We start from the raw sequence: 12,998 nt of genomic DNA on the forward strand, positions 1-12,998 counted from the left end.
CCCCTATCTTGCCACAAGATGGCAGTAGCTGCTCACTTCTTCCAAGGACAATATCTCAATATGATTACGCTGCAGAGATATTTGGAACACATGATACAGGTCTTTGTGATTTTGAAAGGAACTCATATGGGAGTCAGTCTGTATTATCATATCTGCACAGTAATGGAGAAGCTTTAGAATATAGTCTGAACCGATAGTCAGAGACTGATGAAATCTCCTCTGTGTGTGTGTGTGTGTGTGTGGGGGGGGTGCACTATACTGAAGCTGTTCATCAGCATTTGTCCATGTACAGTTATTTTGAGTGTCATGTGTAGTTATTAAAGAGCAAAGTAAGAAAGTGAGAAGTGAATGTTCCCCTGACATGGAAGAGAAGACTAGTTTTGCAGTGAGGGACCTCAAGGTCAGAGTGACCTTGGTGACCTTGCCCTATCTACTAGTCTCATTAGTTCTAAGGAGAAACTGGGGCTGCAGTCTGCTCTTTATGACCTAGTGTTGTATCACTCCTCACCTCTTCATAAGGGTCATATCTAGTATTTATATGCAATCATTATATCCTCTCTCTCTCTCTCTCTCTCTCTCTCTCTCTCTCTCTCTCTCTCTCTCTTCTCTCTCTCTCTCTCTCTCTCTCTCTCTCTCTTCTCTTCTCTCTCTCTCGCTATGTGCATAGAAGCAAAACAGTTGTATTTACACTCAATCATTCACACATCTGCAACCATCCGTCTCTCCTTTATTTGTTTTTGTTCAAAGTTGTCTTAAAACTTTACACTTTTGCGCACTTTCTTTGCCTTCTCCTCTGACTTTTCTTCCGTCTTTTCTCCTCTTTCTCCTCTCCTTTCTCTTTCTCTTCCTCCTCTTCCTCTTCCTCCGGCTTCTCTGATTGGTCTATGGTGCTGGTCGCTTGGGATCTAAGGAGACAAGAGGTGATGTCAAAGAACAGCAGTACACACGGTCTCCTTCGAATCAAACCACTAACCTTTACACAAGGAAGCTTGATGACTACTTAGATTTGTGGATTTTGATGTTGTATAAAAGACATGCAGGGAAGGTAAACCAACAACACTAGGGAAAATAGGTTCATCAATTCATGGGACATCATAATAACTCTACTCCCAAACCAGTCTATGGTAATCTGGTTCTACCTGTCATTTCCTGGTCAGGCATGTGCCTCCTGTGAGTGTGTGTGTAGAAGTACATGTGTGTGCACTATGGTATATGGTATACAGGTCTGAATCATACCAGTGCATATGAAAGTGACTTCTGTATAAATGTGCATGTGTATGCAGGCCTAATTAAGCAATTGCTCCAGTGATGATAATCACTGTCTACTTCAATGTATCTTTAAGAGTCCCTGTCTCTCGATGTGTGACACTACAGCTACTCTGTAGCCGTGTTGCGTTCAAACTACAGATTTATTGGAAAATGATGACAGTAACAGCCAATGAAACAGCGTTAACGATGCTACAGGAGGATTTCATTAGGAAGCTATGCCATCTGGGCTGGCAGCCCAGCATCAGTACTGATGCCACAGAGAGAGCAGATAGACTGTTAGCCTGTTAGCCATGGCATCTCTGGCCTCTGACTGGCACAGGGCAGGATGGAGCTCAGGGAGGTCTGCCTGGTGGAGTGATGCTAATATGTGCTAATATAACACCACTGCTACTTGTTTGTAGAGAAGTGTTTATCTGAGGCCCTGCTGTTTTAAAACCATGAAGGTGGCATAGTGCGTTCAGCCATTTGACTTAAAAGTGGGCACTGAATAACAACGGCTGTACACACAGCTAAACATGTAAGCAGGTTCTACCATTGGTCAAAGCATCAATGCAACTATTTATATGAGTGAGTGTATATAGTGTGTTACTGTTGACAGTGTATGGAATCCCTATCTCACCAGCAGCTTTGGTGGGGAATCTTTCCTCCCTTTCCTCATGACAGGTTAGTCGTTGTACTCCTCCCCCTCAAAGGGGTCTTCCAAGGGGGGGTAGACACCCAGGTTCTGCATGTTGCCTCAGCCATCTTCTGGACGGCTGGACGCACACATACACACACACAGGATACACAGGAACACACACAGGGACAAACACAGGGACAAGGGGGAGAGAGGGATAGGTTGTTTTGGGTTTACCAGGATTCAACACTGTCAACGTTACCATGCTTCATACGGGCTTTCAGATGCATGCCAGACAGACAGATAAGCAGCCAGCAAGCCAACCACCAACCCAGACAGACAGACAAATTGAGAGGCAGAATAGCCAGCACTCATGTTTTGTAGTTTGTTATGGATTGGTATTATACATCCTTTCTCTTTCCCGCATTTGTTTTTATCCTTTAATTTCTCTTGTCTGGTCCTCTGTTCTCTTGCTCTCTAAACAATGCTGACTCACCCCGTTCTCTCTCTCAATCCCTCTCTGTCTAGGTCACCTTGGCCTCTCTCTCTCTCTCTCTCTCTCTCTCTCTCTCTCTCTCTCTCTCTCTCTCTCTCTCTCTCTCTCTCTCTCTCTCTCTCTCTCTCTCTCTCTCTCTCTCTCTCTCTCTCTCTCTCTCTCTCTCTCTCTCTCTCTCTCTCTCTCTCTCCTCTCTCTCTCTCTCTCTCTCCATGAGCCTGGCTGAGCTAATGAAGGATGGAATACTGATACAGGAACACAGACTGGGTTATTATAATAACGCTCTACACTCTACACGCACACAGTAATCCCCCTTTAATGAACATCTACTGACAAGCCTCCAAATAGATTTTTTCTGGTCATACTAGCTTACTTACTCTACGTTTATGGCTCTGCATGCAGCAACAAGTATGAAGCAACATTTAGAACTGTGTGTGTGTGTGTGTGTGTGTGTTTGTGTATGTGTGTATGTGTGTATGTGTGTGTGTGTGTGTGTGTGTGTTTGTCTATCTGCAGCTGTATACGCTCCTTTGGTAATCCTGGATGATCCAGAGCTGCACAGACTCACACTCAATGTCTCACAGCTGTCACACTCTCTAATCTCTCTCTCTCTCTCTCTCTCTCTCTCTCTCTCTCTCTCTCTCTCTCTCTCTCTCTCTCTCTCTCTCTCTATCTCTCTCTCTCACTCTCTCTCTCTCTCTCTCTCTCTCTCTCTCTCTCTCTCTCTCTCTCTATGTGCATAGAAGCAAAACAGTTGTATTTATTTCTATAGAAGAAATCCCTCTTGCACGTATATAATGTATGGTACGTATCCTAATAAAGAGACAAACTGATTGACATGAGTTGCATTAATTTGTCACATGCATCTTACCCCACTTCCCCCATTTCACGAATAATATAAGCAGGAGGCAACAGTACAGTCAAGCAAGGTAAAACACAGTGTGTGTATCATGCAAATAAATTCATTAAAAATCCTACAATGTGATTTTCTGGATTTTTTTTCCTAATTTTGTCTGTCATAGTTGACGTGTACCTATGATGAAAATTACAGGCCTCTCTCATCTTTTTAAGTGGGAGAACTTGCACAATTGGTGGCTGACTAAATACTTTTTTTCCCCACTGTACTCATACCTTTCAGGGATGGTGGCTGATACACATTTGGGTTGACTCGCTTGGGCTTCAGTACCCCATTTTCTCCTACAACCCACTGTGGAAGGAAGAAGAAGTTGAATGAAGCCTACAATTTTGAAATAATGCGACCATTCATATGACTATAGGGTGACATGCAGTTATCCTCCAAGGCACTAGGGGCGCTCTGTTACCTGATGGGTAGACTGATCATCCTCAGGAGAACCCTGGTCTGCCACTCTGAACAGTGTTGCAGGTGTTGGTCTCCGACGCCGGATCTAGACGAGAGAGAAGAAGAGAATCATCAACATCAGGTGCCCTTGTTGTTGTTTATTTCTGTGTGAGGCTGTGCTGAAGCGTAAACAACAACAAAGTCCCAGCCAACATTGTCACCATTACCCTGAGTGACTTACTAAGCTCTTGATGAAGTGTTAAAACCTCATCAATCAAGTCTCGGTGTAGAACGTTTCTAACATGCAAATAGCAATTCAGTATTTTGGGTGCCAGCCATCTAATCAGGGCTTGTAATGTGTCTTGTTCTCCTAATTTGACTCCAGGCAAGGAGTCAAGTCTGAGTACTGTCGGGACAGGTCAGGGGTCAGAGGTTAGGGGTCAACAAGGGGTCATCAGAACAGAGGACATCCAATGATGTCATTTAGATCCCTTTCCTGCAGTTGAATGACCAAAGCGCCCTCTAGTGGCCTCATGGGTGGAATGTTATTAATATTTTTCATAATTAATCAACTTTTCTCCCACAGAAAATCTGGTGTTTCTATGTCAAACAGTATTGTTATATTTCAGTCTTATGTGATGTACATTACCAATCAAAAGTTTGGACACACCTACCCATTCAAGGATTTTCCTTTATTTTTCCTTTATTTTTTACATTGTAGAATAATAATGAAGACATCAAAACTATGAAATAACACATATGGAATCATGTAGTAACCAAAAAAGTGTTAAATAAATATTAAAGGGTGGCTATTTGAGATTCTTCAAATAGCCACCCTTTGCCTTGATGACAGCTTTGCACACTCTTGACATTCTCTCAACCAGCTTTATGAGGTAGTCACCTGGAATGCATTTCAATTAATAGGTGTGCCTTCTTAAAAGTTAATTTGTGGAATTTCTTTCCTTCTTAATGCATTTGAGCCAATCAGTTGTGTTGTGACAAGGTAGGGGGGGTATACAGAAGATAGCCCTATTTGGTAAAGGACCAAGTCCATATTATGGCAAGAACAGCTCAAATAAGCAAAGAGAAACGACAGTCCATCATTACTTTAAGACATGAAGGTCGGTCAATACGGAACATTTCAAGAACTTTTAGAGTTTCTTCAAGTGCTGTCGCAAAAACCATCAAGCACTATGATGTAACTGGCTCTCATGAGGACCGCCACAGGAATGGAAGACCCAGAGTTACCTCTGCTGCAGAGGATAAGTTCGTTAGAGTTACGAGCCTCAGAAATTGCAGCCCAAATAAATGCTTCACAGAGTTCAAGTAACAGACACATCTCAACATCAACTGTTCAAAGGGGACTTCATGGTCAAATTGCTGCAAAGAAACCACTACTAAAGGACACCAATAATAAGAGGAGAGCAGCTTGGGCCAAGAAACACGAGCAATAGACATTAGACCAGTGGAAATTTGTCCTTTGGTCTGGAGTCCAATTTGGAGATTTTTGTTTCAGACCGCTGTGTCTTTGTGAGACACGGAGTGGGTGAACGCATGATCTCCGCATGTATAATTCCCACCGTAAAGCATGGAGGAGGAGGTGTTATGGTGTGGGGGTGCTTTACTGGTGACACTATCTGTGATTTATTCAGAAATCAAGGCACACTTAACCAGCATGGCTACCACAGCATTTTGCAGCGATACGCCATCCCCTCTGGTTGGGCTTAGTGGGACTATCATTTGTTTTTCAACAGGACAATGACCCAACACACCAAGAAGGAGAGTGATGGAGAGTGATGGAGTGCTGCATCAGATGACCTGGCCTCCACAATCCCCCGACATCAACCCAATTGAGATGGTTTGGGATGAGTCGGATGGCAGAGTGAAGGAAATGCAGCCAACAAGTGCTCAGCATATGTGGGAACTCCTTCAAGACTGTTGGAAAAGCATTCCAGGTGAAGCTGGTTGAGAGAATGCCAAGAGTGTGCAAAGCTGTCATCAAGGCAAAGGGTGGCTATTTGAAGAATCTCAAATATAAAATATATTTTGATTTGTTTAATGGTTCCTACATGATTCCATATGTGTTATTTCATAGTTTTGATGTCTTCACTATTATTCTACAATGTAACAAATATTAAAAATAACGAAAAACCCTTGAATGAGTAGGTGTGTCCAAACTTTTGACTGGTACTGTATATAAAGTGTAATATTGGGATGCAAATTCAAAATTGAATACATTTCAACTCTATATATGACATGGTACAGGTGTCTTCTTTTTTCTAAGCCCATAACCATGTGCGTGAAGTGTATACTTTTGCTTCAACGTAGATTTGTTTAAGAGTACCAAGAAACACTCCGTGTGACCCTGATTTAGACCACTTAACAGAGCAACCCCCCCCGGGAGAAATCAGCATCACTCTGAACTCTACTTTAGTCATTACATACATTGTACTTAGAACATGATCAATATATACATTATATGGTACAAACATAGTTTACCAATCAATATGCATGTGCCTCTGGGTATTCACTGCAGAACAGTAGTTTGATGCAAAACTATGTCACTCAAGCAAACAAGTCTGTGTGCGTGCATTCATGTTTGCGTATGTGCAAACCAAAACAAAAACATGTGGAAACAAAAACATGTGGCTTATTGATTTTCCCTGTGAGGGCCCTGCATACCTATAGTACATGCAAGCGTACTGTATTACATGTGTGTGTTGATGCAATCTCCAGTTAATGTGTGCATGGTATGGGGACTGTATGCCTTTCCCCGTCACAGAAATGAGGGATATGGAGGGGGGAGATTGGAGGAATCTAACCCCAGCATCGGGTTAGGGTTACTCCCCTCCTGTCTCCGCCTCTCTCCCCCTCTCTCCCTTCCTCTCTCCCCTCCTCTTTCCCCCTCTTTCCCCTCCTCTCTCCAGCCTCTCTACACCAGTGGCAGGCAGACTGGAGCTCACTCCCCTTGGGCTTCCTGTTTACTATATATACTCTAGTACACTCTCTGTCCCAATGGGTAACCTGCTACCCACTCTAACTGGGTGCTCACAGTACGCTACAGACGGCTCTCTCATTCTGTCAACACTGGCATTCTTAAGCTACAGTACAAGGTTAATTAATTTGACAATGGAAGGAATGCAGAGAGAGGGTCAAGGAGAACGGTTTATGGGGCCTTCTGTTCTGTAGTTTTAATTCCTTGTAGAACCCCACTGTGAAGATTTGGCAACAACACTCACAGTGCATTGACTCACAAACACACAGTCTCCCACAGTCTAAATAGATCAAGCATAAAACAGTTTTCAAACTAGCTGTGGTAAGTTGTTTTGCATACATTCATTCAGGTCAGATGAATAGTGCACTACTATATGGATGGAAGCCTGGAAGGTCAAACAGAGAAGGTCATTACAAGTCTCCTCACTGGGCACACAGGTAACATTTAGTACGTTGATCCATGAGATTCCAACCTATTTTCACCCATTAAAAAAGACAGCCAAAGGTTTGTTGAATTCCCAATGTGTTATCACTCTTCTTTTTAACCATATAAAACAGAGGTTCTTAAATTGGGGTCCACGGCCAGATCTCAAAATATACAAAATATACAGTACCAGTCAAAAGTTTGGACATACTACTTATTCAAGTTTTTGTTTACATTGTAGAATAATAGCGAAGACATCAAAACTATGAAAGAACACATATGGAATCATGTAGTAACCAAAAAAGTGTTAAACAAATCAAAATATATTTTATATTTGAGATTCTTCAAATAGCCACCCTTTGCCTTGATGACAGCTTTGCACACTCTTGGCATTCTCTCAACCAGCTTCATGAGGTAGTCACCTGGAATGCATTTCAATTAACAGGTGTGCCTTCTTAAAAGTTAATTTGTGGAATTTATTTACTTCTTAATGTGTTTGAGCCAATCAGTTGTGTTGTGACAAGTTAGGGGGGTATACAGAAGATAGCCCTATTTGGTAAAAGACCAAGTCCATATTATGGCAAGAACAGCTCAAATAAGCAAAGAGAAACGACAGTCCATCATTACTTTAAGACATGAAGGTCAGTCAATACGGAACATCTCAAGAACTTTTAAGGTTTCTTCAAGTGCAGTTTCAAAAACCATCAAGCGCTATGATGTAACTGTCTCTCATGAGGACCGCCACAGGAATGGAAGACCCAGAGTTACCTCTGCTGCAGAGGATAAGTTCATTAGAGTTACCAGCCTCAGAAATTGCAACCCAAATAAATGCTTCACAGAGTTCAAGTAACAGACACATCTCAACATCAACTGTTCAGAGGGGACTGTGTGAATCAGGCCTTCATGGTCAAATTGCTGCAAAGAAACCACTACTAAAGGACACCAATAAGAAGAAGAGACCTGCTTGGGCCAAGAAACATGAGCAATGGAAATTAGACTGGTGGAAATGTGTCCTTTGGTCTGGAGTCCAAATTTGTGAGACGCGGTGTGGGTGAACAGATGATCTCAGCATGTGTAGTTCCCACCGTAAAGAATGGAGGAGGAGGTGTTATGGTGTGAGGGGGCTTTGCTGGTGACACTGTCTGTGATTTATTTAGAATTCAAGGCACACTTAACCAGCATGGCTACCACAGCATTCTGCAGCGATACGCCATCCCCTCTGGTTTGGGCTTTTCAACAGGACAATGACCCAACACACCTCCAGGCTGTGTAAGGGCTATTTTACTAAAAAGTCGAGTGATGACGTGCTGCATCAGATGACCTGGCCTCCACAATCCCCCGACCTCAACCCAATTGAGATGGTTTGGGATGAGTCAGACGGCAGAGTGAAGGAAATGCAGCCAAGAAGTGCTCAGCATACGTGGGAACTCCTTCAAGACTGTTGGAAAAGCATTTCAGGTGTAGCTGGTTGAGAGAATGCCAAGAGTGTGCAAAACTGTCCTCAAGGCAAAGGGTGGCTATTTGAAGAATCTCAAATATAAAATATATTTTGATTTGTTTAACCCCTTTTTTTGGTTACTACATGATTCCATATGTGTTATTTCATAGTTTTGATGTCTTCACTATTATTCTACAATGTAAAGAATTGTAAAAAAATAAATAAAGAAAAACCCTTGAATGAGTAGGTGTGTCCAAATAAAATCTTTACATACATTTTTAGGGGGGGGAATATTACTAACAACAGATTAAATGACTTTTGGCCAAGGATCTGTGGAATAAGTTTAAAGTGTTTAAAACAATACAATGTAAACTTGTTAATCTACAAAAAAAAAAAATCAAATCAAATTTTATTTGTCACATGCTTCGTAAACAACAGGTGTAGGCTAACTGTGAAATGCTTACAATGTATGTTCTTAATCCTGGGCAACATGGGCCTGGGAGGCTCACAGGGATATTGGTATCCACAGTACTCCACCAATTATAATTTTTTCTATTCAATACTACCCCCCCCCCCCCCCCCCCTTTAAATTTGCAAAGTTTTCTCCCTGTGTTGAATTGCAGGATATTAGCTTTAAAGCTGCAACAGCAAAAAAAAGATCTCTGTCCCATGACAAAATGTGTAGAATTACAAGAAATTAGATTGAAAACTGCTAAATGTTCTGTCTGATGCCAAGAGGCAGGCCTTTTAAATGTTATTTCCCTGGGCCCGAGACTTGGTTCATCCAGACGTCATAGTAAAACTCCTTGTAGGCTATTGTTATTGCACATTAATTGTGTTCTGATTATGAAGAGGTCTTTGATGAATTTGCTAACACAAAATGGTTGAGAACCCCTGATCTAAAATCACAACCAAATTCCAATGAAAAGATCAATGTCTGATATTTGGTTTAGTTGTCACTTAAATGTGTTATCACTGCGCTTTCAACCATTTAAAAGTACACTCAAGTTCAAATGGGAATACAATGTCAGATGTTTTGTTTATTTATACAACAACTTAATGTGTTATCACTGTGTTTGATCTAACAGCACGACCAAATGACCTGGATTGCAGTTAGTTGAGATTGCATTAAAGTACATGGTGCAAGGGATCAATTCTGTTTTAGATTCGATGCAGATTATCATAGCAATTGTGAAGATTTCCACAGACCTGCAAACCTGAACATGCACGCTTTCTATGATTACATAAGAAAACATTTATTGTTACAGTAACCTCAAAATGTGGCCATGGATGTGTTACTCATTTTAAGGTTGAATAAATATTGTTAAATTCGTTTGTAAGATAGCCTTCACATTAGGCTATTTGCTGTCTTACAAAATTAATATTGAATTGTGTTTGGTGGACAACGCAACCAGATATCAACTTTTGAAGGAGATGTATCTTCTACTTGGATAGCTCCATCTGAGCCACTGAGCCTGGCTTTAGTTCCAGTTTGTCTACAAATTCAATAACAATTGATATGTTGGATTCCCCTCTTCATTTCAACCAAAAATCTACAGTTTGATTTGATTTAATCTCTATTCTTTAACTTTTATTTTTGGTTGAATGGAGAAGTGAATGCAACATATGTATTATTAACTTGTAGATTCCATTTGAAATCAACCAAAGCTTGAAACCCTAGGCCTATATGCATTGTCTATTTTTAGTTTCATCCTGGGCTGAATTTAAACTATACAGTGGCTTGCGAAAGTATTCACCCCCTTGGCATTTTTCCTATTTTGTTGACTTACAACCTGGAATTAAAGTTGATTTTTGGGGGGTTTGTATCATTTGATTTACACAACATGCCTACCACTTTGAAGATGCAAAATACTTTTTATTGTGAAACAAACAACAACTAAAGACAAATAAACAGAAAACTTGAGAGTGCGTAACTATCCACCCCCCCAAAGTCAATACTTTGTAGAGCCACCTTTTGCAGCAATTACAGCTGCAAGTCTCTTGGGGTATGTCTCTATAAGCTTGGCACATCTAGCCACTGGGATTTTTGTCCATTCTTCAAGGCAAAACTGCTCCAGCTCCTTCAAGTTGGATGGGTTCCGCTGGTGTACAGCAATCTTTAAGTCATACAACAGATTCTCAATTGGATTGAGGTCTGGGCTTTGACTAGGCCATTCCAAGACATTTAAATGTTTCCCCTTAACCACTCAAGTGTTGCTTTAGCAGTATGCTTAGGGTCATTGTCCTGCTGGAAGGTGAACCTCCGTCCCAGTCTCAAATCTCTGGAAGACTGAAACAGGTTTCCCTCAAGAATTTCCCTGTATTTAGCGCCATCAATCATTCCTTCAATTCTGACCAGTTTCTCAGTCCCTGCCGATGAAAAACATCCCCACAGCATGATGCTGCCACCACCATGCTTCACTGTGGGGATGGTGTTCTCAGGGTGATGAGAGGTGTTAGGTTTGCGCCAGACATACCGTTTTCCTTGATGGCCAAAAAGCTCAATTTTAGTCTCATCTGACCAGAGTACCTTCTTCCATATGTTTGGGGAGTTTCCCACATGCGTTTTGGCAAACACCAAACGTGTTTGCTTATTTTTGTCTTTAAGCAATGGCTTTTTTCTGTCCACTCTTCTGTAAAGCCCAGCTCTGTGGGGTGTACGGCTTAAAGTGGTCCTATGGACAGATACTCCAATCTCCGCTGTGGAGCTTTGCAGCTCCTTCAGGGTTATCTTTGGTCTCTTTGTTGCCTCTCTGATTAATGTCCTCCTTGCCTGGTCCATGAGTTTTGGTGGGCGGCCCTCTCTTGGCAGGTTTGTTGTGGTGCCATATTCTTTCAATTTTTTAATAATGGATTTAATGGTGCTCCGTGGGATGTTCAAAGTTTCTGATATTTTTTTTCATTGATGATATATGATTGATATTGAATTTGCTCTGTTGAACCTACCCTTAGAATAACTTCGATAGCAACATTGAATCTATGTGGAGATTTCTCAAAAATAGTTCTCATCATAGCACGTTGGTAATAGTCAGTGACAAATATTAAAGCTAAGCAGTGTTGGGTTTGGTTAAAACAGTGGATGGGAGACCAACGGGTAGCTGTAGATCAACTCTCCAGTAGGAGGTACTGCCCAGCCTATAGTTTTTTTTCTTATAGTGGATATTGCGTCGAAGATGACATTGTTTCAAAGGTGAAAATTCAACATATTTTATACTAGGTTTGTCTATGTTGAATATTGTTTACCATGATCACATAATCCTGTGGTTGAAATGTTACCTTCAAAACAATAGTTTACGCTGATGTTTTTTTCAAATCCAATGTATTTCCCACGTAGACAACACATCACAATACGTTGACAAATTAAGTTGAAACAATGTTGATTTAACCCGTTTGTAACCAGTGGGTCCTCTCTAGATCTAGATCAGCCAACCTTGGCCATAACCTGAACCTTTGCTCCTCTCTGTTTATGGTGTCACACAACATTAGTAGCACTTCTCTATTTTCCGTGAAGTTGCTCTCTGGATGTGTTTGTGTTTGACCCTGTGGATCTCATTCCTCTAGTTAACCAGGGCAGACAGGATCTGCGTCCCAAATGCCACCCTATTCCCTACATACAGTAGAGCACTACTTTTGACCAGAGACCCCTGTGCCCTGGTCAAAACTCTGGTCAAAAGTAGTACACTATAGAGGGAATAGGGTGCCATTTGGGAAATATCCTGGGTCTGGCAGCTGTGCATCAGAGCAGGCAGGTCACTGTTGCCAAAGCAGAGGCTTGGTGGGCCACACAACACATCATAATCTCATCATGAAGGTTCTGTATATCTCTCCTCACTTCTCCTCTATCCCTCACTCTCACTCTCTCTCATCCCCCACTTCCAATTCCACTTCATCCTCTTCTCCCTTTATCCTGTTCACTCCACATATTATTCTTCATTCCTTGACAGTGACATGACATTATCCTCAATCCCCCTCCTCTATTTCTTTATAACCTTCTCTCTCAACCTACCTCTCTCTCCTATCGCTTTCCTCTTTCTCTCTCTCCTCTCTCTCTCCCATTTCCCCACATCACCGGGCTGTGCCCACCGGGTTTTGTAATCTTATTATGGTGCTCAGCCTGAATGACGTCTCTCCACTCCCTCAGTGGGAGACATCCCAGCAGGGCTCCCTCACTGTGTGACCCCCTACGTCTCCATCTCTCTCCCCTGACATGGTGAGGGGCCCTGGGGGCTGCTGTGGCTGCTGGTCAGCATGGCTGACACCTGATACCTCTGCTTGGTAAAACCAACCCCCTTGCCGGCCTGCCTGCCTGAGGTGGTGGTGGAAGAGACAGAGCACAGCAGACAAGATGTTAACCAGGCCCATGTCCCAGCTACTGTACCGGGATGTTTATTGGTCTTATGCGTAGTACCAATCTAGGTATGTAGAGGACTGGCCTTCCTAGGGCTCTGGTGTGAGCTCTGA

The 12,998-nt window shown here is 42.1% G+C and overlaps 1 protein-coding gene across 1 annotated transcript in view; it reads right to left on the minus strand.

Annotated features, from left to right (window-relative positions):
* The window catches only part of LOC311104273 (protein phosphatase 1 regulatory subunit 1B-like), a 34,918-nt gene that overhangs the window by 3,038 nt on the left and 18,882 nt on the right, over positions 1-12,998 (minus strand). The window contains 4 exon segments of the mRNA XM_084146062.1: positions 1,889-2,001; positions 2,004-2,024; positions 3,513-3,588; positions 3,704-3,787. Of these exon segments, the coding sequence (XP_084002188.1) occupies positions 1,934-2,001; positions 2,004-2,024; positions 3,513-3,588; positions 3,704-3,787 (249 nt within the window). The 3' untranslated portion in view covers positions 1,889-1,933.

The sequence above is a fragment of the Coregonus lavaretus genome (assembly GCF_964263955.1).
Source record: "Coregonus lavaretus genome assembly, chromosome: 28".
In the NCBI taxonomy this organism is placed as follows: Eukaryota; Metazoa; Chordata; class Actinopteri; order Salmoniformes; family Salmonidae; genus Coregonus; species Coregonus lavaretus.